General features: G+C 46.2%; 1 protein-coding gene across 1 annotated transcript; it reads right to left on the bottom strand.

Annotated features, from left to right (window-relative positions):
* Nucleotides 1-1,850: 1,850 nt before the first annotated feature.
* On the bottom strand, nucleotides 1,851-23,394 carry LOC120977564 (ADP-ribosylation factor-like protein 3). The gene is made up of 6 exons (XM_040405563.1): nucleotides 23,377-23,394; nucleotides 16,625-16,777; nucleotides 14,856-14,972; nucleotides 4,789-4,839; nucleotides 2,317-2,502; nucleotides 1,851-1,898 (listed from the first exon to the last, which is right to left on the bottom strand). Exons 1-6 carry the CDS (start codon nucleotides 23,392-23,394, stop codon nucleotides 1,851-1,853), a joined length of 573 nt encoding a protein of 190 aa, XP_040261497.1.

Below are 23,394 nucleotides of genomic sequence, written 5' to 3'. Positions count from 1 at the left end.
TCGTGTGAATGTAGCCTTAAAATGAATTTTCTGAAGGTCCTGCAGACCCAGCATTGCTGCTCCCTTCCCTGCCTGGAAGGGAACTGGAAGAAGTGTTGACATGATGTTTCCACTCACACGACCACTGCAGTGAATGAAGAATGTACAGGCCCCCCCAGAGCATTTCGCTCGGGGGACACATGGGGGCAATGACACCAATTTTTTTGTATGGTTTAGCTTCTCCCCCCCCCTTTGTTTTTCCCGCTCTTTTATTACAGGTTTACATCAAGTTGAAAAGTTCTTCCAACATCAGCTGGTTTTAACCGGTCTCACCTGAGTGTTGGATGCCAGCCAAGGATCTTCACTGATTGGTGCATGTTGTTGCTGGGGGAGTTTTCCAGACATCTGATTGGTTTTTATGTTAGCGACGGGAAAATGTTAATCCTTTGGCGGCGCTTCTGGGCCAGTGTAAAGACCAGATCGTCTTTAATTATTTATTAATTTATTAAGTTATTGCTATTTTAAGGTTACCCTTAATAAAGCATTGCGGCCATTTTTATTCCAAAGTGAGTTGTCATTTATTAGATATTATGGGTTATGTATTAAGTTTGAAAGAGGTAATTTGCCTCCATGGCACCTGTCTGCTGAGCCTCTGCAGTGACATGCTGTTCCTGTACTCGTGATCACTGGGCTAGTTATTGCTTCCAGTTCTCTTCTGATTCTGGCAGTGATGGAACCACAGTGGGAAGATGAGTGACTCTTTTTATTTTTTAACCGCCCCCTCTTTTTGGTTGGACAACCACTTCAATGACTTCCATTATATGAAATCAAGGTCATTATATTATCGTATCCAAACCACAGCTTCACAGCCTTTTTCTTCTGAGCCTCACCAAGCCAGAACACGATGCCTAGGTCATGCCAACCAGGGCCGGGCCGACACAGAGGCTGGGGATGCTCCAGCCTCAGGGCGCAGGCCAGCTCCCCAGCCTCTGGGCGGCAGGCAGGCCACTGAGTCAGAAGATCCGACATCTGTGGATGGCACTGTTTAGGGGAGGGGGGATCTGTGGATGGCACTATTTAGTGGAGGGGGATCTGTAGATGGCACTGTTTAGGGGATGGGGGATCTGTGGATGGTACTATTTAGGGGAGGGGGGATCTGTGGATGGCACTGTTTAGGGGAGGGGGGATCTGTGGATGGCACTATTTAGGGGAGGGGGGTCTGTGGATGGCACTGTTTAGGGGAGGTGGATCTGTTGATGGCACTGTTTAGGGGAGGGGGATCTGTGGATGGCACTATTTAGGGGAGGGGGGGATCTGTGGATGGCACTGTTTAGGGGAGGGGGATCTGTGGATGGCACTGTTTAGGAGAGGGGGATCTGTGGATGGCACTGTTTAGGGGAGGGGGATCTGTGGATGGCACTGTTTAGGGGAGGGGGATCTTGATGATGATTAATAACAAACATACATATCTAAATGGCGGGGGGGGGGGGGGGGCGCACTTGGGCAGCTCAGCCTCTGTTGGTGGTGGACCTTGTCCCAGCCCTGGTGCCAATATTTTTAAAAGTTACCTCAATCTTTCTTAAAATGAGCCTGGGACATTTCTGTGACCCAGCTGGACCTCACCAACAACTGGGGGTGCTCCAGAGTTTGAGAAGCATTGGTATAGTGCTTCTCTTTAGCACTAGCTGAACAGGTTTATGAGGGGCATGGACAGATGTGGGTTGTAAGGTACAGTGGCACAATAGTCACTTCTTTATTGATTTTGCATGACCAATAATATGCACACCCTCATCCTGTATCCATATAGCTTGTTATTATAATTTTATGATAAGTCGATTTAGCTTCGGATTGTCTTCTATGAAGCAGCTATTTCATTTTTTCTTTGTAGTGATGTTTTTACATATCCAATTCATTCCATCCTGAAAAGATAGGAGACACAGTTTTATTTTAGGATACATAAAGACTGCATTTTAACTAGCCTGCTAAACTAAAGGGGATTCCCACCTTTGTTATTCATGGCAGATATGCTATGATGATCTGATAGGTGGGACCCCACTTACTGGGAGAACAGGGGTCCCCTGACCCCCATTTACCAAGCCGACTAGTAGAAGAGATTAAGTGGTTTAACTTTATATTGAAGTCAATGGCAGACTTGAAAAGTGTTCTCCACTTTGTCTCCTCTAGCCACCTTGGGTTTCTGGACAAGTGTCAGGGGATCCCTGTTCTCCAAATGGAGGAGCAGGGGCTGTACATTTTGTAAGAAAGAAGAGGTAGGCTTTAATCCTAGTTCATACATAATAAACAGCGCCAAACAAGTGATTGCTAGCAGTACATTACCTGAATCCCTTCTCCTGAGAGTGCAGAACAGGCTTGGATCTGCCACATACGGTCTCGGTAGGTGTGCAGGTTCAGTCCAGCAGCAATGTCAGCGGCAGGAGCAGCAGTCAATAAGTCTTGTTTATTAGCAAAAACCAGAAGGGGAACACCAAGTAGACTGTCCTCTTCTATCAGTTCTGCCAGCTCCTAAAGATAAAGAGTAGTTACCACATCAGCATCTGTAAGCTTAAAGGGAATGTGTCACCTATAATTTGGTAATGCCAGATAGTGACACACATTCTTTTTCTAATCTGTTTTTATTTTATGATTACAGATTTTTATAATCCTATTTTCAGACATGATTATGGGGCTGCCATCTCCCCTGGGCTATTGTTAACAGCATTTAGAGAGATGCTTTACAGCAGCCACCATGGGTTACCTATACAGAGATGTTATCTGTCATTGTAATCCTGACTATAATAATGAAAAGTGATAAGTACGGACCAAGAACTGGTGCTTTTTTTTAATTTTTATTAGGGTTAAGCCTGTATTACACCTGCTGTTTTTTCGGCAGATGATCGCTAATGAGCGATCATCTGGCAGTCTAATACTGCCTCCAATTGCTCGATGAATGAGCAAACGCACGTTCATTGGACATTCCAAATCTCTTGATGGGTTAAAAAATTATTGTTTGCAGGCGGCAGATCTTGGTGTCTAATCACGATCTGCTGCTGGCAAACAATGATTCAGTATAGGGAAGAGCAATGGCATATCGATCGCTCCTCCCTATACTGAGTAGGAGATCGCTGCATGTAATAGCAGCAGCCTCCTCCACTAGCGAGCAGACGATTGTCGGGAAGGAACACTTCCTTCCCGAAAATCGCCTGTTAAATCGGGCTGTCTATTACAGCCTTTAGTGTCCAGTATAAAACTGCAGTATTTTAGGATATTTTTTAAAATACTGATGGCGACATTGAGAATTAAAAATAATGTAACTTTTTTTTACATACCAATATGTTTAACATTAAAACTTGACTTGAACAATAAATCATTTTCTGATGACACATTCCCTTTAAAGGTAAACTGTCACATAAAAATGGGGGTCTGATCTGCAGGCAGCATGTTATAGAGCAGGAGGAGCTGAGCAGATTGATATATTTTTGTAAGAAAAGATTCAGATTAATTTGGCAAAGATCCTGAATGCCTTCCACTCTTGGCTGTAACAAAAAAAATTGGTCTTTTTTTTGTCACCTATCCTCCTCAAAAATTGGATGAAAAATGATTAAAGGGTCCCATTTATCCCAAAATGATAAAAATAAAAACTACAGTTCACTCTGCAAAAAATCACAGAAATAAAAAATGTTCTGAGTGTAAAAAGCAACCTTTTGTCTTAAACAAGGGCAGTAGTAAAATAGTAGATAAATTCTAAATCGTACTGCCCCAAATAATAAAGTTAAAATGTAATGTTTCCCACGCAGTGAAACCATAAAAACAAAACACTTAAAAGCAATAGTGGAGTTGCTTTTTTTTTCACACTGCTGCTCCCAAACAATTTTGTGCAGTTTTACAATTTACCACAAAAAGTGCCATTTAAAAAAATACAACTTGCCCCAGATACAGCTATGTCGAATAAAAACTTACAGCTATTAAAATCGATGGTGCCTTAGGGCCCCTTCATACACTGGATTTTGTTGCAGAAATTTCCGGGACTGAAAATCAATTCCATTCATCTGATTCATCTCATTTTTAATGATCTAATACTAAACAGATGTGGCTCACCGGAGTCGTGCTGTGCAAAAGGACCCTAAAAAATGCATTGAATCTGCACTAACTGGACATAAAAATCACCTGCCAATTATATATGACTGTCTTTCTCAGGACGTTGACATTTTTATGTACCCTTAATCTAAGCAGACAGGTGTTTAATGGTCTATTACGTACAGTCATTTTTAATTTTGAGCTTACTTGCACATAGTAGCTTACAGGGAGTCTATCCCCACCAAAATCAGTTTCAAAGTAAGCATGCCATGATGTTGGGTAGGTGCCCTGAAACATAACCTTGTCATTCTTGTAAAAATCCAGTTCTCTAATCCTAGGAAATGCAGTCTTTCATTATTATGCATATACGGTTTTCAGTGCACTGTGGGCAGGGCCTCTCAGTTTGGTGCACCTGGCTTCACTTGCTTCATCTCTACTGGCTCTGGGGACTATAAATCAAACAGGGGAGGTGCTCAGCAGCATTACAGGCAAAACGATGGTGCAGGAAACCAAGAAGCCCCCTTCCTCAGTGCACCAGATAGCTTATTTGCATAAAAACGGAAAGAAGCATTGCTCTGGATAAGAGGACCAGATTTCTACAAGGAAGCCATGGTTATGTTTTGGGGCACCTATCCAACATGGTAATATGCTTACTTTGAAAACAATTTTGGAGGTCACAGACTCCCTTCAAACAATTAATAGGTTTAGTCATTTATGACCCCAGTAGAAACATACCTGCCCTGTTTCTTCAAATCGTTTACGATCTGCACTGTCGACAACATAGATCTACAAGAGATAAATAATATAGTAGTGTATACATGTGCTTCAAGTAACATGTTACCTCACCCGGTTCCATCAGAGTCCCTGTGAGCGACTACAGCTCCAGCTGCCTAGCAACATTGGCCACAGCTCCCTACTTCTGTCCACCGGCCATATTGGGTTGCCATGGTGGCCCTTGATGATCTCAGGCCTGGCAGCCTATGTAGAAGAGAATAATGAAGAGAAAAGATTCATGGCTACAAACAGTGAGCACTCCTGAAAGTAAGCAATTAAATAACAGTTCTATACCATACAAAACAGTCCCTTCAGTTTTGTATATATTTTTACATTGTATACTATTCACACATGTATTGTCTTGTGTTTTATTTGCATTGATTGTGGTATTACTGGCCCTGTGGTTTCCCAGTTGTGTATTCGTGTTACTATGGGGGATAGGCAGTGGCGTGCCTAGGGTGTTTGGCACCTGGGGCGGGTCCTTTCTCTGGCCCCCCCCCCCCCCCCCCCCAATACTTGACCACAAACCTCTTACATCCAGGGACATCTCCTGTCATGTAGACCTTCTCTTTTCTCTTCTCCTCCGTTAGACCGCCATGACAAATTATTTCAGCCGCATCTCATCTCTACAGAGTTTGTAATACAGTAGACATAATTGGCGTCATTTATCAAACTGGTTTAAAGTAGAACTGGATTTCCAAGAGAGCTGTCAAATATAAAAGGTGGAATTTGATTGGCTGCTATGGGCAACTAAGCCAGTTCTACTTTACAACGGTTTGATAAATTACCCCAAATGTTCCTATAGTGTCCACAGCAGCTATAATGTCCCCTAGAGTGCCCCCAGTAATAATAACAGCCTCTATTGTGCTCCAGGTAATAATCCCTGTATAGTGTCCCCAGAAATAATAGAATTGCCCCTACAGTGCCTCCCCAATAGCAACGCCCCCCACACTGCCCCCACACAGTAATTTCCCCCACACTGCCCCCATACAGTAGTGTCCACCACACTGCCCCCATACATGAGTTTTCCCACACTGCCCCCACACAGTAGTTTTCCCCACACTTTCCCCACACAGTAGTTTTCCCCACACTGCCCCCACACAGTAGTTTCCCCCACACTGCCCCCACACAGTAGTGTCCCCTACACTACTCCCCACACAGTAATTTCCCCCACCCTGCCCCCATATAGTAATTTGCCCCACACAGTAGTTTCCCCCACACTGCACCATATAGTAATTTGCCCCCACATAGTAATCCCTCCCATAATTATTGCCCCCACATAGTAATCCCTCCCATAATAATTTTACCCCACATAGTAATCCCTCCCATAATAATATGCCCCCACACAGTATCCCACCATAATATTTTTCCCCCACATGTCCTCCTGTGTCCTCCGCCCCCCGTGTCCCCCAAAGTTGGAACATAAAATAAAAAAAAACAAAATAAAAAAAACCTAAAAGCGAAATACTCACCAGGCTCTTGCTCGCAGAGGAAGGCTTGCACACTTCACTGTGCTGCTGCGTCCCGGCACAGGCGTGCACAATGACGCCTACTAGGCCTGAAGCCTATGGCTGTGATCGGCGGTGGGGCAGGGAACTATGCACTCCTGTGCCCCGCCGCAGTATGTGGGCGTCAGCGCTCCAGCAATGAGCGCTTCCATCTGTATTGATGGAGGCGCTCATTGCTTCTGGCACCCCCCTGAGAGTCGGCACCCGATGCGGAGCGAACCCACCGCCTCTCCCAGGCACGCCACTGGGGATAGGTATAGGGAGTATTTATCATGGTACTCTCTTAGTGTGCTTTACATAATATTTTTGTGTTTTAAAGTGATTTTATGGGACGGTTTTGTATGGTATAGAACTATTATTTAATAAAGATCATTCATTGTTTACTTTCAGGAGTGCTCACTGTTTGTAGCCATGCATCTTTTCTCTTTATTATAGAATTTGCTTAGTATAGTTGTGTAGCACCCTACTTGGCCATGTGTTAGGTGGTGCATACATTTTCTTTTGTATCTATTTAAAAGAGAAGCTGCCATGGATCCTGTATTTGAAGATCGAGGTACATCCTTGCCTGGCTATTGTTCTTGTTACTGCAGTGACTCTGTTTCTGACTTTTTGACTCTTAAGGGCCTTTCACACGGGGCGAGAACCCCAAAGATAATCGCTAACGAGCGGTCATAACGAGTCATTATGGGGAAGAATGACGACTTTAGCTATCGCTCCTCCTCATACTGTGGACGAGATTGTTGCATGTAAATGCAGCGCTGTCCTCTGCTAATGAGCAGGCGATTCTCGGGAAGGAACGCTTGCTTCTTTGCAATCTGCTGCTCTGTCGTCCCACATAAAGGGACCTTGATCTTGATCCCGAATTAGGCTACTTTCACACTAGCGTTCGGAGCGGATCCGTCTGATGTTTCATCAGACGGATCCGCTCCGATAATGCAGGCGTTCGCATCCGTTCAGAACGGATGCGTCTGCATTAAAACTTAGAAAATTTTCTAAGTGTGAAAGTTGTCTGAGCGGATCCGTTCAGACTTTACATTGAAAGTCAATGGGGAACGGATCCGCTTGAAGATTGAGCCATATTGTGTCATCTTCAAGCGGATCCGTCCCCATTGACTTACATTGTAAGTCTGGACGGATCCGCTCGCCTCCGCACGGCCAGGCAGACACCCGAACGCTGCAAGCAGCGTTCAGGTGTCCGCTCACTGAGCGGAGCGGAGGCTGAACGCTGGCAGGCGGATGCATTCTCAGTGGATCCGCCTCCATTGAGAATGCATCAGGGCCAGACGGATGCGTTCGGGGCCGCTCGTGAGCCCCTTCAAACGGTGCGCACGAGCGGACACCCGAACGCTAGTGTGAAAGTAGCCTTATCCTGTCTGGATTTGTTGCCTGCTTTTTGTGGCTCCACTCTTGGTATCTGGTTCTACTCTTGCCTGTCCTCTGACTCCAATTCCATCTCATACCTCGGCTTGCTGTATCCAGACTGCTACTGCATTGATGACCTTTGGTTACGTACCTGCCTTTGCTATAAAGTCTGACCATAAAAGGCCATACCTCTGTGGGCGGATTTACTGAGAAGAATGGGGGTATTTGTTATACTTGTAGGAAGGAACAAGGGGTTGTCATTAATGGGCGGTATGTGTCACCGAGGTTCCTGGCCTCGGTGAGGTAAGAGACGTTTTTTTCCCTTAAATGTCATTATTACAGTCTGACAATTCAGGTGGTTAGTATGGCTGTAAAGCTGATCCGGGACGCCACTTACTGGGAGTAGCCAAAGTGCTGGGTGGGTGGCTACTCCCTACATTCCAGGTCGAGTCTTAGGAGGCTTATAAAAGCAGTCAGCACTGTCAGGTGTGGTAGATTATCCAGCGGGTGCATCAGTGGGAATTTAACCCGTCTGGACCCGCCAGACCGCAGTATTATGATCTGCTACACCAGTTGCAAAAATGGCTGCAGTCTGACATACTGAGTCCCACTGCTATGCTGGACTGTCTGTTGGCTGATGTGTTTTGGAGGGCTTTGCCGTACCCTCTCCAGCACTGGATCAGCCAGGTGTCTCCTGGTAATGCCTTAGAGATGGTCGACCTGGTGGAGCGCTATGAGGAAACCAGAAATCTACAGGGGGGTTCTGTTGGGAGGGGGCCAGTTAAACCCCGGAAATCTCCACCCTCGACCAGGCGGTCGTGCCAGCAAGGCCCACTCGGGATGTACTTCCTGCAGACCCAGCTCCGATGGTCTGTTGGTGGTGTCAAGAGCCTGGTTACATCAGGGCCGACTGTCCCCATCAGGGGGAGCCCATGGACACTAACTATGGGTAACGGCCCTCAATTTATGCCAGGAGGCTGTGTGACAATAGACAATAGTCACCTGTGTCAGGTACAAGTGGGAGATACTCTGGCGGTGGCACTGCTGGACTCAGGGTGCCTGGTGTCCCTGGTAAGAGCTGCCCTGGTGTGGCCCGCTGAGTATGCTGGATGAAAAGTCGTCGTCGTGTGCATCCATGGAGACTTTATCCACGGTGGCTGGCAGGTGGACTCATGAGGTGGCCGTCACCACAAAGTTACATTATGAAATAATTGGGAGAGACTTCCCCGGTTTCCCATTACTGTGGCCTGAGGCGAGAGACACCAATACACCTGAGACAGGGATAACCCTAGCAGAGTGACCCGGCTCAGGGGAGAGACCAGAACTCTGGGAACCTGAAGCCAAAGGGCCAGCAGTAGGGGTGACCGCCACATCTTGGGGGACACCTGGGCCAGCAAAAAAACGCAGGACCGGATTCTACAGCAGTTCTACTGGTCCAGTGTGTTCAGAGAGGTGAAAGAGTATTGCAAGTCTTGCCCAACCTGCCAGATACCCAGCCTCCAGCCACATTTCCGTAGTCCCCTGGTCCCTCTCCCGATTATTGAGGGTCCATTTGAGCGGATCACTATGGATCTCATAGGCCCAGTACCGAAGTCCGCTAGAGGGCACCAACACATCTTGTTAGTCCTGGACTATGCCACTCGGTACCCGGAGGCGGTGCAGCTGCGACATACCTCTGCCAAACTCATAGCCAAAGAGTTAATGGAGATGTTTTCCCGAATGGGCCTACCGAAAGAGATTCTGACCGACCCGGGGACCCCTTTTATCTCAAAAGTCATGAGGGAACTCAGTAAACTACTACAGATCAAACAGTTACAGACGCCCCCGTCTATCACCCGCAAACGGATGGCCTGGTAGAGAGGTTTAATCAAACCTTTAAAAAAATGTTAAAGCGGGTGGTGTCTAAAGATGGGAGGGATTGGGATCTTCTACTGCCCTATCTCATGTTCACAGTGCGAGAGGTGCCCCTCGAACTGCTGTATGGCCGACATCCGCGTGGTCTGTTGGACATAGCCAAAAAGGCGTGTGAACAACAACCCACACCGCATAAAAGTGTGATTGAGTATGTCACTCAAATGCAAGAGCAGATGGAGACAGTGTTGCCGCTGGTTAGGGAATATATGGAGGCAGCCCAGCGAGCCCAGAGTAGGGTCTATAATCGCCAGGCTCGGGTTCGGAATTTTAACTCGGGAGATCAGGTTTTGGTTCTGGTGCCGACGGTGGACAGTAAGTTCCTGGCTATGTGGCAGGGTCCCTACAAAGTGCTTGAAAAAGTTAGGGTAACCTACAGGGTACTCCAGCCCGGGCGGAGAAAGCATGTAAAGATAGGGAGACCAGTACGGACAATAGCCCCGGCTGGGTTTTCTGGGGTAGAGTTTCCAGTCCAGCTGTCTGATACGAGAGAAGCAGTTGCCAATGGGCCAGTCCGATAGTCTTAATACCCAAGCCGGATGGGACATTACGATTCTGTAACGACTTATGCAAACTTAATTAGGTTTCCAAGTTTGACGCATATCCCATGCCCCGAGTGGATGAGCTTATTGAGAAGTTAGGCCAAGCCCAGTATTTTTCTGTGTTGGACCTCACCAAAGGGTACTGGCAGGTATCCTTGACGGAGGCTGCCAAGGAAAAAACGTCTTTCATCACACCAGAGGGGCTGTATCAGTACAAGGTATTACCCTTTGGTCTACATGGCGCTCCTGCCACGTTTCAAAGGCTAATGGACATTGTACTCCGTCCACATCGTCAGTATGCTTCGGCGTACCTTGACGATATCGTTATCCACAGCACCGACTGGGAAAGTCACCTAAGTACAGGCGGTAGTGAACTCCCTTAGGAAGGCTGGCTTAACTGCTAACCCAAAAAAGTGTGCGATAGGATAAGAAAAGACCAAGTACCTACGGTATGTAATTGGGAGCGGAATTATCAAACCTGAGGTGACCAAAATTGAGGCAATTCGGAATTGGCCCCGACATGTCACTACTCGGCAAGTAAAGTCGTTCCTGGGAATGGTGGGGTACTATAGGAGGTTTGTCCCCACTTTGCTACAGTCGCAGTACCATTGACAGGCCTTTTGAAGGGATGCAAGTCAGTGACGGTCCACTGGAAAGAGCAGGCGGAAAAGGCTTTCTCCGCTTTGAAGTCGGCCCTATGTGGAGAGTTTATAGTGCAGACCGATGCCTCCGAGGTAGGTCTCGGTGCTGTACTGTCTCAGAAAGTCAACGGGGAGAAGCATCCCGTTGTCTTACTCAGCCGGAAGCTTACCCCAGCCGAGACCAGGTATAGTATAGTAGAGAGAGAGTGCCTGGCTATCAAGTGGGCACTCGAGTCTCTACGCTATTATTTGTTGGGGAGAAAGTTTCGTCCGGTGACCGACCACTCCCCTCTTAAATGGATGAGCCAGGCTAAGGACAGAAATGCCCGGGGGTTTCGGTCTTTGCTAAATTTCAAGTTTTCGGTGGAACACAGGGCAGGCCGGTTACTAGGAAACGCGGATGCACTGTCCCGGGTACACTGTTTAATGTGTGTCCACCCCCTCAGGGTTGAACAAAGGGGGGAGGTATGTAGGAAGGAACAAGGGGTCGTCATTGATGGGCGGTATGTGTCACCGAGGTTCCTGGCCTCAGTGAGGTAAGAGACGTTTTTTTTTGTGAAATGTCATTATTGCAGTCTGACACTTCAGCTGGTTAGTATGACTGTAAAGCCAATCCAGGACAGCTCTTACTGGGAGCAGCCGAAGTGCTGGGTTGGTGGCTACTCCCCACATTCCAGGCCGGGTCTTAGGAGGCTTATAAAAGCAATCAACACTGTCAGGTGTTGTGGATTATCCTACATCTCACAGTGAAGCTGTGGAGTCTATGTGTTTTGGGATCTGAAGCTGTGTGCCGTTCAAAAGGGCTGAGAGCCGCATGCTGGAAAACAGGCTCCTAAAGCCTGCTGGGGACTGCCGATGAAAAACTGCTAACAAGGTGAATGTTTTGTTCTGTGGACTTTCCATGGTGTGAACTAACACCAAGACTGTGAACTGTCATTTTGTTTTGCCTTCTGTGTAAATAAACACTGAACTGTTTTAGTTGAAGACTTTGTGGTTGCCTCTATACTGCGTCTGCTAACCTGCCTACCAGAGCGAATCCCCACATACTCCACACCCTATTTTAGCCAGCACCAAACTGATTGCAGCTTAAGGGCTGTTTCACAAAAGCCAGTCCATTGCGGTAATCACACTCTGTATGTGAGCATGATCCTCCGTTCTGGACTTGCAGGAGTGCATGGCATTATACTGATTTATAATGTGGTTTGCCTCTGCTTGACCTTACTTCTACAGAATCATACTGACAGCTTTATGTCACTAGGATCCAAACACATTATTTAATCCCTTATTGTGTACCTCCACTTAAAGGGGTTATCCCATCTTATTGCTAGGATATGCCCCCATTGTCTGATAGGTGAGGGTCCCACCTCTGGGACCCGCACCTTCATGGAGAACGGAGCAGAGAAACTTGAGGAGTGCGCACTGCGCATGCGGTGCGCTCCCATTCACTTCAATGGGAGAGGCGGGGAGTTGCGCCTGGTGGTGGATGGACCCCGGGAAATCCGGGGTCCTCCAGCCACAGCTCTCCCCGGCTCCGTTCTACTTGTAGGTGCGGGTCCCAGAGTTGGGACCCGCACCTATCAGACAATGGGGGCATATCCTAGCGATATGCCCCCATTGTCTAAGATGGGATAACCCCTTTAAGCTCTGCAGCTCTTTTGACATTAGGTGTGGAACAGGTCAAGTGGAGGTATATATTAAAGATGCAGTTATTTTTCTGTGTTTGCCTCACAACATCATACATATGCAGTACCCCAGAATAAGTTACTTGTTTTTGTTGCATAATTTTATTTAATATGGTAATGCCTTGTAATACATGGGCATATCTGTATGGATTGGTCTGGGTTAATAATCCTCACTCTGCCCCTGTAGGAAGTTAGGTTTTGGACTTAGATCTGCCCCTATCTCGGTGTAGTGTGCTAGTGGAGGAAGTGATAGGAGCTACATGTCCTCACTCCTGAGAAAACTAGGCCGATCCACTATCTGTGAGAGATCTACAGAGAGAAAACCATCTCTACTTCACAGTACTCCAGAAGGAAAGAAGGTCCAGAATCTGCATAGCCGAGTCAGTCAGTAAGGTATCTGCTGTTTAAGGCTGATAAGAGACTTTACGGCAGTGAGAGGGACATTGTTAAAACAACCTTCACACTTGGACACTGTCTGGCCCACTGTATTTAAATCCTGTACTCAGCTGGGAATTACAGTCACCATTGCAAGAATAATATTGTCAGGCTTAGATTCTACAGAGAGATACTTTGGAGAGATAGAGGTAAGGAATACTACAATCCCCATCCTGCCCTATATCCATACATTGCTCTCAGGAAAGATTTGCCCTGTCAATTGTTTGTAACTGTGTTTTGATACTGTTGCATGTACTACAACTCCCATTCTGGATTTCCTTACAACTGGCCTGGTTACTGACTCCAATACCAAGCACCGACGACAGCACTTACATCTCCTGCCTTGCACCCGCACCAAACCCACAACACCAAGGGCACCCCAACTACCACCAGACAGGAGCCCCAACATCAGGGTATGCTTCGATGGAAGAAAGGGTGTGTCCTCATTGCCCTGGCCCTAGAGAGCATCGGCTCCTCTGGGGCATGTGGCAAATACTGTATAAAGAAGCATTTGGTTAATATGGGCAGCAAGATGGCTCAGCACTGTTGCTTTGCAGTCCTGGGCTCTTAGGTTTGAATCCGACAACATCTGCATGAAGTTTGTATGTTCTCACTGTTTGCGTGGGTTTCCTCTGGCTTCCTCCCACACTTGATGGGGAACTTAGAGTGTGAGCTCCATTGGAGACAGAAAACAATGATAAAGTCTGTAAAGCGCTGCGGAATATGTCAGTGCTATATACGCAAGTAAATAAATTTAGGGGTTTCCGGACTCCTAATATTGATGACCTATCCTCAGGATAGACTGCCAATATCTAATTTTGGGGGTCTGACACCCAACACCCTACTGATCAGTTGTTCCTGGCCTTGCCATTTTGAGGCATCTCCCATTCACTTGAATAGTAGCTGAGCTGCAGTAACCAAGTACGGCCACTACATGTTGAATGAAGCTGTGCTTCTGCTTCTGTTCAAGGTTCTAGTCTCGGCAGCTGCAGGGAACAGCTGGTTGGTGGGGTGTCAGATGTCATACCCCCACCAATCAGATACTGATAACCTCTTCAGAGGATATGTCATTATTAGTAAAGTTGAGCGGACACCTGGATGTCCGGGTTCGCCGGGTTCGGCGAACTTCAGGTCAAAGTTCGGGTTCGGGTTAAAGTCAATGGGGACCCGAACTTCATTTTATTATTTTCTGTTATAACATGGTTATAACGGAAAATAATACTATTAGCTTTTTCAGATCTGAGTTTTCATGATCGTGAAAACTCAGATCCGATGGTATATTCTAAAACAGAGGCGTTCCTATGGTGATGGGGACGCTTGAAGTTAAAATATACCATCGGATTGGAGAAAACTCCGATCCGATGGTATATTCTAACACAGAGGCGTTCCCATGGTGATGGGGACGCTTGAAGTTGATCGGTTACCATAGCAGCCAGGACGCTACTGACGTCCTGTCTGCCATGTTCAGTTATTCAGCAGCATTATACTTACATGCGCTGTGCCCTCCCGGCGCTCCTTCTTGTAACTTCTTGTAACATCACCATGGGAACGCCTCTGTATTAGAATAAAATAACCTGAACACCGAACCCGGACTTCAGTGAAAAAGTCCGGGTTCGGGTCCGTGTACCAAAAATCGTAAAGTTCGGTAGGAACCCGAACTTTACAGTTTGGGTTCGCTCAACTCTAATTATTAGGTCATTATTAGGATTATTATTTTTTTCTATATTTTATTACTTTATTTTTAATTGCATTTATTCTATTTTTACATTTACATGTTAGATTTTCAAATAACCAAGGCAAAGGGGACTTACGATGCCTTTGTGAGCCTGGTTGCGTCAAGGTAGCTGTACACTGTGATCAAAGTGCTTGGAGATTGTACCACGGTGGGAGGGGGTTAAACATCAAGCCCTTGACATTGTTTATGTACATGTTAGATAATTATCTCACCAATAAGTCTGTGTTTCCAAGGTATTTCTTCCAATGGGAACGAATTGTTCTTTGACCTCCAATGTCCCAGACAGACAACCTCAAACCTTGTGATTGTACACTTTTGATATTGAAACCCTACACAACACAGAAAACAATATGGGGTAACAAACTAGTATTAGAACTTATAAATTGTATTTTCATTCCAATATTTAGGCACTTTCTGATGTCTCTGATTTGTCATAGATTTTCACAGTGGATTCTGAAACAAATTAGTTTTCAAAACCCCACCCATATGTAGCTGAAAAATCTGCATTGCTTTCAGGGTAAGCGACTGATTTTCAAATCTGCAGTATGCCCATTATGTTGTGGATTGTCTCAGACTTTCACCCTGAATTGCCCCCTTTGTGGTGCAAAGGGTAAAAATCCGCAGCCAGATCTGAAGCAAAATGTAATACCTGGTCTGAATCGCATTAAAGGGGTGAACAGGAAAATTATCAGGTAACATTTCAGTGGATGTCTTCCAAAATTAAACATTTCTCCCTCTAAAGACGCAGCTCTGCAAGACAGTATTTTATTTGAATTACTTTTTTATTTTTTATTTATGGATCTATGGATGGGATGATGATGGTGGGGGGGATCTGTGGATGGCATTATGATGGTGGGGGGGATCTGTGGATGGCATTATGATGGTGGGGGGGATCTGTGGATGGCATTATGATGGTGGGGGGGATCTGTGGATGGCATTATGATGGTGGGGGGGATCTGTGGATGGCATTATGATGGTGGGGGGATCTGTGGATGGCATTATGATGGTGGGGGGATCTGTGGATGGCATTATGATGGTGGGGGGATCTGTGGATGGCACTGCTATATGTGTCATCCACAGATCCCCCCCATAACAGTCCCATCCACAGATCCCCCCCATCATAATGCCATCCACAGACCCCCCCATCATCATAATGCCATCCACAGCTCCCCCCATAACAGTGCCATCCACAGATCCCCCACATAACAGTGCCATCCACAAATCCCCCACCCCATAACAGTGCATCATCCACAGATCCCCCATAATAGTGTCATGCACAGACCGCCATTAGTTCAAACCCACCAAAAGCACACCTTTTGGTTAAAAATATTTTTTTTCTTATTTTCCTTCTCAAAAACCTAGGTGTGTCTTATGGGCCGGTGCGTCTTATAGGGCAAAAAGTACGGAGTACCTAGTAAAGAACATTCTAGTACTGACAGCTGTCTAATGCACCAATGCACAGTCCCAAGTGCTATGGTGCAATCATATCAATCTGTGTCACCAGCCCCTTGCTATTCATATTATTTACATAGTCATATCTGCACAGGAACCTACTCTGCACTACATTCTACTTAGCAAGCTATGTAGGCTTTGATTTATTCATTACAGAATTTCAAGTACTATTCAATGAATAATGACTACGGAAGACATCATTTTTAAAATCAAAATGTAATCTTATATAGTAATCATAACAGTCGTTATAGTAAATTCAAAGTACTAGACTTCAGAATCTCTGCACTTTTCCTCTTTATTTACAGATGAAGCAGATTATTTTATGGCAACCCAGAGTTTGGTATCAAAACTGGCAACCAGAGACCATCATATATTGACCTACATTTGCCTTTGAAACATCGGTACATTTATATGTTTTAAAACTTCTTCCAAAACCAACAGGACCATTTTAGGAATTTTTAATGGATTTGATTTCTATGTACATTCACCTTTAAAGCGTTTCTGATTTCAAATAATGTCATGAACATACCTGTGTTGGCGTTATATTGCTGATTTCCTCCAAAGCAAGGCGGGTCAAGATTGTTGTCTTGCCAGCATTGTCCAGTCCTAGTAATATTATTCTAATAGAATTTCCATCTAGATCTTCTACTTTTCTTAGTTCTTCTGCCAGTGACAACAAACCCTAGAAATATAGACCAAAGGTCTTACACAAGTTTTCATCTTATTGTATTGCTTTACTTTACTTTATTGTCAGGGGCGTAGCTATAGGCTCATGGGCCCTGGTGCAAGAGTTCAATTTGGGCCCCCCCTACCCTCAATACCATTTCCTAACACCACCAGACCCCTGCAAAGGGAGGGACAGATGAGTTCCTCATCTGCAGCAGCCAGCAGGGACAGTCACAGACTTAGTTTATCACGCTGCCAGTTAATGCATCCCTGAATCTGATGTATTAACTGACCAATAACATGGAGATCCCAGTGCCAGCTGCCTTGCTGGTGGACGATTGGCATATACTTCAGCTGTGGGCCACAGCAGAAGTATATGCCAATCGTCCACCAGCAAGGCAGCTGGCACTGGGATCTCCATCCATGTTATTGGTCAGTTAATACATCAGGGACCCCCTGGCATGGGGCCTGGGCATAGCTAAGTGCAAACTGGGTGATCAATAGGCAGGACCGGGTGGCTGCCCTCATCCACCAGCCCGTCCCTAATGCCAGTCAATACCCCCTTAGGAAATCTCTCATCAGATGTGAGAGCAGCAGCGATCGATCAGCCAGGATTAATGTGCACAGTGTGAGGCCCCCCCTTAGGCAAGTGACAAACTGCCCCCCCCCCTCAATCTTAGGCAAGTGACAAACTGCCCCCCCCCTCATTCTTAGGCAAGTGACAAACTCAGCTCTGCTACATCTACAATGAGCAACAACAACAAATGTAATGCCAAACTGCAGTTCCTCTATTCTATGTGATGCCTTGGATAGCTTCCACTGGACCCACAGCCTGTGGGTCCAGTGGAAGCTATCCAAGGCATCACAAGGAACTGCAGTTTGGCATTACATTTGCTGTAGTTGCTCATTGTAGATGTAGCAGAGCTGAGTTTGTCACTTGCCTAAGATTGAGGGGGGGGGGGGTCAGTTTGTCACTTGCCTAAGATTGAGGGGGGGGGGGCAGTTTGTCACTTGCCTAAGACTGAGGGGGGAGGCAGTTTGTCACTTGCCTAAGGGGGGCCTCGCAGGCTATGCACATTAATCCTGGCAGACCTGGCTGATCGATCGCTGCTGGCTGCTGCAGTCACATCTGATGACGAGAGTGATTGAGATTTCCTAAAGGGGGTATTGACTGGTCTGGGCTTGCTTAAGTTATCACGATTCACCACCGGCGCTCCCACCAGGTGGGTCAGGGGGCCCGGACTCACTCAGGGACAGTCACTCACTGGAGTCTGGACCGGACCAGGACCCCGGTCGGATGGTCGGGCTCGGGCAGTTTATCACGCCGCCGGGCCGGCGCCACGCTTACCTGAGTAAGTCAGTAGTCAGTCAGTCAGTCAGTGTCTGTCTCGCAGTTGCACTCGCAGGATAGGTAGAGAGGTCGGAGTCAGACAGTCAGTGAGTCACTCACTCATCTCGAAAGTTCACAGCACCGCGCGCTGCACACAGCAGCTTCCTCTTCCGACATCAACTGAAGGCTGAAGCCGCTCCCCCTCCTCACTTCGCCTGGCCCTGCCCTGCACAGTGCGCGTCACACAGGGCTCGGCTCTCAGCCTCCGCTCCGCCCCCTGTCTTGTGAATATGATTTCAGACAGTTATCAGCTGCGCCTGCGGGCCGCGTTCTCCTGGCTTGAGGCGGGGGCCCCGTGGGCCCCCCTGACTTAGGGGCCCGGTCGCAATTGCGACCGATGCGACCCCTATAGCTACGCCACTGTTTATTGTCCTTTGCATGTCTTATAGATGTGTGTCAACATAGCCTTGAAGTGAATGTATCACCTCATTTTTTAAATTAAAACCACATACTGTTCCATATTTTTGGTCTAATCAGTTTTTGTTTAATACTGATTGTACATTTTTGTAAATTATTAAATTATTATTATTATTATTATTATTATTATAATATTAATTATTGGGGGAAGCCATCTTGCCTGAACTGCTTCTCTGCCTTTTACAGCAAAAATATGCATTACAGCAGCCACATGGACATATCAGAATAGTAGTTACATTTTACAGTGGAGTGTCCTGCACATGTTTTGTGACCTGTGCAGGGAGGGGAGGAAGTAAGCTTGTGGTGTATCCTGCCTCCAGCCTTTTATAATACAGGTGCCACCTTCTATGGTAATCCTGCCTGTGATAATAGTGAGATGTCTGCTGAGACATGATCTCTACAGAACAGGAAGTGTCTGCCTAGTAGCAGGAGAGAAAAAAAACACATTTATTTTTAAAGGGACACTGACAGGCCCGTTAGAGCATATAAAGTGACATATATTCTTCTATTGGTTTTAATATGCTTAATTAAACTATACCATTATCACCCCTCGCTGCCTTTCCTTTACTTATAAAAAGTGTTTTTATCAATATGCAAATTACCTTACTTTGTGCCCAAGGGGCTGTCCCTCATTCAGTTCAGTGCCCAGCCGCGCCCCAACTGCCGTCTCCTAGTGCCACCCAGCTCATTAGGATTCACTGCACTGGGCGGCTTTTTTTCTCCCGACGCATTGAAATCCTGCGCATGCCCAGTACTATCTTCTACTGGAGCTGGAGGGTGCCGGGGACCTTATCCGGCGCAGGCACGGAGCGACACGATGAGGCTGATGCCAGGAAGATAGTACTGGGCATGCGCGGGATTTCACTGCGTCGGGAGAAAAAAAGCCGCCCAGGCAGTGAATACTAATGAGCTGGGCGGCACTAGGAGACGGCAGTTGGGGCGCGGCTGGGCACTGAACTGAATGAGGGACAGCCCCTTGGGCACAAAATAAGGTAATTTGCATATTGATAAAAACACTTTTTATAAGTAAAGGAAAGGCAGCGAGGGGTGATAATGGTATAGTTTAATTAAGCATATTAAGACCAATAGAAGAATATATGTCATTTTATATGCTCTAACGGCCTGTCAGTGTCCCTTTAAATACTGTAGGTCAGATTTAGTAATATCATAGATGGCATCAGATTTATTACAAGAGCTCAGGCTGGATGATAAATATAATGCAGGAATAGACACTTTAGAGGTCATTTATAAAAGTGGTGTTTATTCCAATTATTGGTTGGCTTACTTGGTGACAGAATTTTACTCCTGAATCGTGGGGCAGTTTTGGCCTAAAACATGGCATCTTAGGCCACATCCTTTCCTGTGAAGCCACACCCCTTCCCAGTAAGCTACGCACCCTTTTTGTGCGAGTTGAAAAAATTGGAGAAATCCTAGTTGTGTCAAAATTACGCCACTTTTTAGACAGACACATTAGTAAATCTCAGCCATATGTATAGCATCCACCACTCGGTTCCAAGCTCCATGGCTTCAATCAGTGATCATTCCAGTCAGTCCCCGGCCTGTAGAATTTCAGGCAGGGTCAGCTGTTCCACTTGGGGACATTACTGCTAAGGCGAGTGTATGGCCGCAGCATTGCATGTGACCCCATCCAAAAGTTTACAGGCCGGGGACTGGAAGGACCTCTTAGCTGAGTGACGGGGAGCAGGTGAGTGCATTTCTTACTTTAGGTAGAACACAGTTCTGGGCTAAACTAAAAAGGGGTGTAAGGCCGAAAAAACACTTTATGGCTGGGTTTCCTCATTGATATTCTATGCAGTTTTTTAAGCCAAAACCAGGAGTGGGTCATACACTATGGGGGATGTAATTCTATCTTTCAATACACTCCTAGCGTTGGATGAAAAAACTGCATAAAATGCATGAACATGGAAATCCAGCCTCAAAGAACACTTAGGCTACTTTCACACTCGCGTTTAGTGCGGATCCGTCATGGATCTGCACAGACTGATCCGTTCAGATAATACAACCGCATGCATCCGTTTAGAACGGATCCGTTTGTATTATCTTTAACATTGCCAAAACTGATCCATCTTGAACACCATTGAAAGTCAATGGAGGACGGATCCGTTTTCTGTTGTGCCATATTGTGTCTGTGAAAACTGAGCCAAACGGATCGGTCCTGACACACAATGTAAGTCAATGGGGACTGATCCGTTTGGCTCAGTTTCGTCAGACAGACACCAAAACACTTCAGAATGCATTAAGGGCAAAACGGACCCGTTTTGGACCACTTGTGAGAGCCCTGAACGGATCTCACAAACGGAAACCAAAATGCCAGTGTGAAAGTAGCCTTAATTGCACGTAGTGAAGATAATTGGTTTTGAGGGTTCTTTTGGCATGTTTCCTTCAGATCTTGACAACATTAGTTTCTGAGTGTTGTCATGAATTGTCTCATCCTCTACAAATAGCCATTTCCTACCATTCTTTCCCAATGATATTCATGATTTGGAAGCGGGAAACCAGATAACCCCTTAGATCAGTGGCTGTTATGTAATGTTTGCGGTATGATTGTCTGGTTTTAGCTTATGCTTTGAATATAAAGTAGTCTGAAGATGTAGAGGACAAATTTGATGAGAGGCAATGTTGAACATTTCAGGCGGCTGTAATATACAGTCAGTAGAAAGTGCAATGAATGTAGTGAATTAATTGATACACTTCCTATTTTCAAATGCATGGTTCACACGTGACACTTGATGAATACAGAATGAGTGAGTATATCTGGAACTTTAATAATCCAGTACTAAGGACAGCAGCAGCGGCAATCCTCTGTGAGCTAAATACACCAGCAGCACAAACTTTTTCTGTTATGATAATTTGCTAAAATGTATCAGCAAGGTTCCTGGCAGTTTAGGGCTCTTTCACACTTGCGTTATTGTCTTCCGGCATAGAGTTCCGTCATCGGGGCTCTATGCCGGAAGAATCCTGATCAGGATTATCCAAATGCATTCTGAATGGAGAGAAATCCGTTCAGGATGCATCAGGATGTCTTCAGTTCCGGAACGGAATGTTTTTTGGCCGGAGAAAATACTGCAGCATGCTGCGCTTTTTGCTCCGGCCAAAAATCCGGAACACTTGCCGCAAGGCCGGATCCGGAATGAATGCCCATTGGAAGGCATTGATCCGGATCCGGCCTTAAGCTAAACGTCGTTTCGGCGCATTGCCGGAGCCGACATTTAGCTTTTTCTGAATGGTTACCATGGCTGCCGGGACGCTAAAGTCCTGGCAGCCATGGTAAAGTGCAGTGGGGAGCGGGGGAGCAGCATACTTACCGTCCGTGCGGCTCCCGGGGCGCTCCAGAGTGACGTCAGGGCGCCCCAAGCGCATGGATCACATGATCGCATGGACCACGTCATCCATGCGCATGGGGCGCTCTGACGTCATTCTGGAGCGCCCCGGGAACCGCACGGACTGTAAGTATACCGCTCCCCCGCTCCCCGCTCCTACTATGGCAACCAGGACTTTAATAGCGTCCTGGCTGCCATAGTAACACTGAAAGCATTTGGAAGACGGTTCCGTCTTCAAATGCTTTCAGTACACTTGCGTTTTTCCGGATCCGGCGGGCACCTCCGGCAACGGAAGTGCATGCCGGATCCCAACAACGCAAGTGTGAAAGAGGCCTTAGCTCATAGACGATTGTATAGCTAGGATTTAACGGCAGCAAAAGTCTACCATGGAGAAGAGCTTGTATTTAATGGCAGCAAAAGCGTACCATGGAGAAGTATACAATTTGTATGGGTTTTTGGTCTCTGGATGGAAACAAAAATGTTTCTATTCAGCGACAGAAAGCAGGTATCCTTACATGCAGATCTAGTTTCCATCTTTGCTTAAGAATGTGATGTACAGTAAGCATCATTACAACAGATTTTCCCCTGGACTAATGCCACTCTAAATGTCACATGCTAGTAACTGCTAAGTAGGTTCCAAGACCTCTCCTTCCCAGCTCTCCTACATGCCTACAACCTCCTTCACTAAACCTCCAATGTGTCAGACCACTCCCCTCCAGCTCACCTATAAACAAGACTGCTCTTGCCTTCTGGTGCATTTTTTGTAACCCACTTCGCAGTGTCCTTTGGGGCTCATTTACTGGCATACTTTTACAGTGTAACCTGTGCTATTTTCTTTATTAGAGCACATCTACTGAGGTATAGGCTCGACAGTTTTGACTGCTGCCAGGTTGTACAAGACATAGGGGGACATTTATGAAGACCGGCAATTTCAATGCTGGTCTTCGTACCTCCTGCGCTGACGGTTCATAACTTAGGCGGACTTTACACATGTCTAGCTGGCGTAGATTTCGACCATTGTCTATGCCTAAAACAGGTTTAGAAAATGATAAATGAGACAGGCCTGCCAGCCCACCCTTTTCCCTGCCCACATGACGCCCCATTTTTTAGACTTGGCGTGGGCAGCGGAAAAGAGGAAAAAGTCACAGATTGCGGTTCAAATAACCTTCCGCCGCAATCTGCAACAGATAAATGCCAAAAAGTTGCGTATATTTGTTCGAAAATGACCACCATATTTCACTGCCACTTTTTTGGAATGGGTGTGACAGTCGGTAAATTTGACTATAAAGGATTAACACACATACTTCATATTGAACTGCCATCCTTGCATTATATGGCTGCTATCAATCATTGTAGAAAACCAATCAATGTGCACATTGCAATTATACAAAGACCAGAATCAAAACCCCATACCATAACTAGCTATTTAATTAGCCTAACAGCTCTTAGAGCTATATATGCACTTACCTTTTGTACCTCACCCAT

The sequence above is a fragment of the Bufo bufo genome, chromosome 1 (assembly GCF_905171765.1).
Source record: "Bufo bufo chromosome 1, aBufBuf1.1, whole genome shotgun sequence".
Taxonomy (NCBI): domain Eukaryota; kingdom Metazoa; phylum Chordata; class Amphibia; order Anura; family Bufonidae; genus Bufo; species Bufo bufo.
Note: the sequence above shows the minus strand (reverse complement) of the source record. Positions and strands in the feature narration are given on the sequence as shown.